The sequence below is a fragment of the Penaeus monodon genome, chromosome 3 (genome assembly GCF_015228065.2).
Source record: "Penaeus monodon isolate SGIC_2016 chromosome 3, NSTDA_Pmon_1, whole genome shotgun sequence".
Lineage (NCBI taxonomy): Eukaryota > Metazoa > Arthropoda > Malacostraca > Decapoda > Penaeidae > Penaeus > Penaeus monodon.
Window position 1 is genome coordinate 47,920,729 of NC_051388.1, and position 6,606 is coordinate 47,927,334.

Here is a 6,606-nt window from a genome sequence, read left to right on the forward strand (position 1 = left end):
GATTAATTAGCTATATAAACACACATTTTCCCAAACCCACACACACATACACACACCCCAAAACCCAAAGATATATATTTTATATATATATATATATATATATATATATTTTAAATATATATATATATATATTATATATATATTTTGGGGTGTGTGTGTGAATTATATATAAAATATATTAATTAGTTTATAAATATTATATATATATATATATAATATATATATTAAAATGAAATATACATATATATATATATTATATATATATATATATTTTATTTAATATATATATATATATATTTTTTATATATAAAATATATATTTAAAATATTAAAAATCAACACATTATCGTCATCATCAGCCTGAGAAACCCAAACTGCAAACTTTGGGCCTCTCCCAAATTTTTTTTCCCAATTTTGGGTCTGTCTTGTTTTTTTATTTTTCCAGTCTGGGGCCCCCAAAATTTTTCGTTTTTCGCCCCAGCCCCGGGCCCCTTTGGGCCCTCTTTATATTATCTATAACCCAGCCCTTTACTTTTTTTTCCCATCTTTTTTGCACTTTCTCTGTGTATATAAAACCCCTTCCCTTCCCATTTTTTTTTTTTGGGATTTTCACATGTATACCCTTCTATTTTTTGCTTTTCCCCTTTATCCACGTCCCCCTCATCCGATCCGATCAAATTTTCCCGCATCAACCCTCTCCCCCCCTCTCTGGCCCAACTTTTTATTTTCCTCTCTGTTTTTTTGGGTTTTGTAGTCCATTTTTTCTGATCCTAGATCGTAACGGGTATGACCCTTTGGGTTAATTTTTTTTTTTTTTTAAACAAATTTGGACAAGGAACCTCCTAAAATCTATTGGTCTGACAAGTGCTCCAGAAATAGCTGTGCGTCTTTTAAATTTCCCTTTCTTCCTGATGTTTTTTGTCTTCGATTCCCCCTAGAATATATCTTGCCCCCACTACCCTAGCCTAAAAACCTTATACATGTATTTTTTTCAAATTGAACCTACTTTTGAACATGATCTTAGTTTTTTTTTCTTGTCATATTCTAAATAAGTTTAAAAACAGTTATGGTGAGTTTGTATCACCCTGTCAACACCTTTTTTAATTGGGTTTTTTGGGTTGGGTTTTTTCGTGTGGGGGCTTGATGGTTGCTGCCCCCATTTTTTTATATATCTTTTCCCCATATTTTAAAAATTACCCCCTTCCTCCCTGTTTTTTGGAAGTTTTCTAGTACTGCGGGTATTTGTACAGATGCAAATGTTTTTTTGGGTAATCGATTTCCCAAATACCCGGGGTTTTCCATATTCGTTTTTTTTTTCCCTTTTTTATTTGGGTGAGCGTTGGAATGGGGTCTGTTGTTGGAATCCCCGGCAGAACCCTGCTTGTTCTCTAGGCTGGTTAAATCCAGACTCAGAGATGCGATTTTTGTGAAGACTTTTGGACTAGTTTGGGGGAAGTTTAAAAGGAGTTTTATTGGCCCGTAGTTTTTTTAGATCCTCTTTTTTCCCCCTTTTTTTAAAATATAAAAATAAATTGTTGCATTTTTCCGCTTTCAGAATTTTTTCTCCGTTGATAAGGCAATGGTAAAAAGACGGGCTGGGGTTTTTATTTAATTGGCCAATTTTTTCTGCATCTTATTAAAGGTCTATAGAAATTCCGTCTTCCCCTGGTGATTTCCCTCTTTTCATGCCTTTAGCGCTTTTTTTATTTCTTTGGGGGGGGTGATCCCTAGGTACGTCCCCTCGTTACCCAACTTTTCCAAACTTTTTGGGGCTGTTCATTTGGGAAGCTTTTATAGATCCCTGTAAAAGTCTTCCTTCCCTTTATGATTTCATTCTTATTTTGGGTTCCCTTTTTCCACCCTGGTTTCTTTTTTTCATGCAATTGATTTTTCCCCCTTTTCCCCGAGTCCCCTTTTTTAACTTTTTCTTTCTAGGACCTGAGATCACCGTTTCTTTTTATTTGAGTTTTGAATTTCCTTTCCCTTTTCCCCTTTTTTTTATTTATGTCTGTGTTTTTTTGGGCAAATTTCCCTTTTTTTTCCCCTGTTTACTATATTTTCAGCCGAAACTTTTTGTAAAGCTTTTTGGTTTCTACTGAAAACCTTGCTGGATTTTTTTGTTTTGCGTTCTTCAACCTATTCTAGGGGCAGCTTCTTTTTTTTGTCCTGAACTGTTTTTTTTGATTTGGTTAAGTTGAGATCTTCGTCGCGGGGAAATTGAATATCTATTTTTAAAATTCTGTCGCTTTTGGTCTTCAAATTCGCTAATTTTGGGTGCGGTTTTTGTATGAATTTTCTTCTTTCCCCTTTTGAGTGTAATTTAATTTGGCCCTGAAAACCCTTCTATGGTCGCTCCAAAAATTTACTTTTAAATTAAAAACTATTTGAAATTTTTAAGTCAATTTCGTTTTTTTAAAATCGGGTGGCCCTTCCATGTTTCCCCTTTTCGCTCTATCTTTTTTTTTGAAGAAATTTTTCATGATTTTAGTTATCGAGCATCCCCAAAATTGATTACATTTGTCCCCTCTCCTTCCCATACCTTTTTTCCGTGATTTCCCCACTACCCTTTCTCCTTCTGTCTTTTTTTCCTATTTTTTTTTCAAATTTAAAAACTCCCATAATTTTGTGAAAAGGGTTTTACTTTCTCCTGGCTAATGAACATCTTCATAGAAACTCTCTTTTTTCTTTTATCACTGTGGGTTTCAGGTTGGATCATAGACTTGAACAAAAACTTTAAGTTTTTCTATTGTTTAGTTTTATTGTTCTGAAACTACTAAATCTTTCGCTTATTTCTAAAAGAATTCCCCGGGTTTCCCTTTTTTTAAAACGTTTGTGAACTAGAAAGCTACCCCTAATTCCTCTTGCTACCCTGGGGGTTTTTTATCATTTAGTATCTTTTTGTTCTTTTGCCTAGTTTTTTTTCCCCGTAGAGTCCTACAATTCCCATTTAATAAAGAGAATTTCCCCAAATTGTTAGTCCGGGTACAGTTCTCATTGTTCTTTTTTATAAATTTCAAAGGTTCATCAACGGGGGGCGGCCTGTTGTTTTAAAACCCGGGGGTTTTTACACCCTCCCGCTCCGAAGCGATCTTGACGCCGCCGGGAAAAGGGGGTCCCCTTTAAATTCCGGGGATTGGGGCCATGGCTCGTGTGTGCAGTCATGGGGTTTTTTGGGTTGAGGGTAGCAGCCGAATTCCCCCCCACCTACTGCTTAGGTTTATCTTGGTGGAAAGGGGATAGTTTTGCCGGAAAGCCACTTATAAGCCCCCCCCAGCAGGGTTGGCCCCGTCTAATTTTTGAATTCTGTGGGGAGCACGCCCGGCCTGCTCCACTACCCAGGGTCTAATCCCGGGGCACAGGCTTAAATATCAGGAATTTTTTTATTGTGATTTATTTTATACACATTTTATTTTGCATTGTACCCCATTTCAGACACATTGTTTTACCTGCAAATGCCCCTATTTCCACACATTTTCATTGGCACACCCCAAAAATACACCTTACATATGCCCCCAATGCATATGAATTTCATAAAACAACCTCCCCCCCCCCCACCCAAAATTTAACAACTACACGCATGCACATGCCAAAACCCATGTATAAGGGACGCACATCACATGCGCATACATTTTGTGTATACGCACCCCCATGTAACGAACACCCCACATGCGCACCATCCTTACTTTTTAATTTTTACATATACATACCCAAAAACCATAAGTATGGTGCGCACACCCCCACATACTTTTTGAGTACCATTAGTGCTCACCCACATATGTATGTAAAATACCTTTCACATGCACACTTACATGTACTATAAATCATACCGAAACATACATAAAACACACGCGTACATATATACATACACTTTTTAACACAACCTATGCCCTATACATCCCACCTCAAAATACACCCATACACATATACAATTTTAAAACAGTATACATGTACATCATACATACACACATATCTATTTTCTCACACCTACTTATATACATATATATACATACACATATACACACTCACACACACATACATACATATACATACACACATATGAAAATATACACATAAGCACATTATACTATCTAATTTTATATTGTCACTCTTGCATAAAAAACCCACCGCATGGACCCGGACACATACACACGCATACACCTGCCATTTTTCCCTGCATACCAAACCCCCTCGTGCACATACTTTTTTCAGCCCTCTGCCCTGGCCCCACCCCCGCACTTTCCCTTATAAAGAAACGCATGCATTATAAAGTTAAAATTTTAGGTTGCAGCATAGGGGTTGAGGGGGGGAGTGGGTGAAAGTGGGGGAGGAGGGTTTTAGGGTTTGAATTATAAATATGTTTTGATCCACAATGCATACCCCAAAATACGTACAATTCAGTTTGACCCAAAAACAAACGCTTTATACAAAACGGTCACGGGAAATATATGATAACTTCATCACTTGCCATGTGAATCGCATGCGCCATGTGTGCAGCGGACTGCCTCATCGCTCAGCGAAATCCGAATGCCTTATGGGCAGTCTCCCGGGTTTTTTTTTAATTGGCTTTGTATAACGAAAACTAAATAAATTTCGGTAATTTTGCTTTTTTCCCCCAGTGACGGGTATCATCTGTGGGGATTCATGATAAAAGACAAGGAAAAAAGGGATAATTCCCCCCGCGTCCCTATCTCCCCCCTCTTTCCCTTTATTACTTTTTTTGGATGCCAAACCCTTTTTAAATTTTTATTTAAAATTTTCGCCGTCATCGCCCCCAAACCTTTATAAATTAAACAATAAAAGAAAGAAATTTTTATTGCTGTAAAGATTATGATTCTTATCATTATAGTTGTTATTTTTGCATGTGCTATTGGTTATAATGGCATTGTTGGTTATAATGTTATTTTTTTTACATTTCATTATCAGTAATAAGTATAGTAATTGCATTAAAGCAATCATTATCACCATCATTATGTGTACCATTATTATTATCACTATCATCCTGTATGCCATTATCATTTTCATATATAGTTTCATGGTGTTTCTGTGTGTATATTATGCACCTACATGAAAATTCGCCCTTTTCTAAAAAAAGGGTTGCCTTACGCTGATTTTTAAAAAAAAAAAAAAAAATTTAAAAATATTGAATAGTAAAAATTCCATGATTAGAAAAAACGCACACCCCCACACACTCATCCGGTCCCTTGCTGTTTAATCCGCTTCTCCCCCCGCCCCCCCCTCGCCATCGCCCTTTCGGGCGCTCGGGCCCAGGGGGGAAGCGAGCATTTTTTTTTTTTTTTTTTTTTTTTTTAAAAAAAAACTTTAAAGTGTTTTAAATTTAAGGGACGGGTGATCTTACTAGCACATTAAAAATTGCCAAATTTTTTCAATTCTTCCCTCGTTTCGATTCTTTCCACTTACTAAAGGGGCAATTCACAGTAAAATGGCCTAAATTTTAAGAAATAAAAAAAAAGCATAAGCTTTGGAATGTAAATAAAATGCTTTATTCATCATTATTCTTTTATTTCCTGTATTTACATTCAAAACATTACGATCATTTTAGCAGATAAACTTCAATAAAACTGGAAGAATAGGTGAATATGAGCGGAAATGATTTCAATAAATATGAGGAGAGGAAAAATGCAACAAAGTGAAAAAGCAAGATAACGCACTCAAACAGGCATATCCGTGTGTTTTCTTGCTTTTCCCCCCAGTTATCTTTCCACAACTATTTCAGCGTGCGTCCTTCTTAAAGAATCCAACAGGTCGCCCCTCAAGCCGATGGGGAGGAGCAGGTAACCGAACGGGGTCCCCACCCAAAGGGGAAGTGGTCGCCGTGTTTCCTTCGCCTCTCCCTCGTAAGTGACCTCGGCCACGAAACCCGAATCGCCGTCAACGGTGTACGTGACCTTCTGCACTCGGGTGTCGGGAAGCAGGATCTGGTAGGATCCCTCCGTCTTATCTCCGTCGCGGTGTTCCTGCGCGCTGAAGTCGGTCGCTTCTTCCTTCACGGCGTATTCGAAGGAGTACTCGGCTTTTTCCTGAAGTAAAATATGTTAGTTGAAATTATATATATATATATATATATATATATAATATTATATATATTATATTAAACATATAATTTTAAAATTTATTTGTCTCTAATTCGACTGATGAAGTTTCAAGAAAAACAGGAAGGTAGGATAGAAATGCAGATTATATATTACAAAAAAAAAAAAAAAAAAAAAAAAAAACAAGGGAAGGAAAAAATGAAAAAAACTCTAAAAGTACTAATTTGTCCCCTAAAACTCATTTGCATAGTCCACAATCCTTATTAAGACGACCGCAATTCACTTACCTCTGGCTCTGCCTTCGCCTCCGGAGCTCCATGAGCGTGGTCTGCGTGCGCGTGGGGCTCTGGCGGAGTCAGAGAGGCGGCCTCGTCAGGAATGAAGTAGACTGACGGCGGTTGTGAGGCGTCATGAGCATGATGGTGATGTTCCTGAGGCTGGTCATGGCTATGTTCATGAGGCTGGCCATGATTATGGTGTTCATGGTTGTGATGCCCGCCTTCTAGAAGATTCGGAGCAGCCAGCGAGGACATGGCCAAACAAAGGCTCACAAATAC

At 37.4% G+C, this 6,606-nt stretch overlaps 1 protein-coding gene across 1 annotated transcript; it reads right to left on the reverse strand.

Moving 5' to 3' along the window:
- Nucleotides 1–1,323: 1,323 nt before the first annotated feature.
- Nucleotides 1,324–6,606, reverse strand: LOC119586813 (cuticle protein 18.6-like; the record flags this gene model as incomplete). The annotated part of the gene is given in 3 exon segments (XM_037935542.1): nucleotides 1,324–1,440; nucleotides 5,813–6,037; nucleotides 6,337–6,606. Coding segments are annotated over 3 exon segments (612 nt in total), but the record flags the coding sequence as incomplete, so codon positions are not given.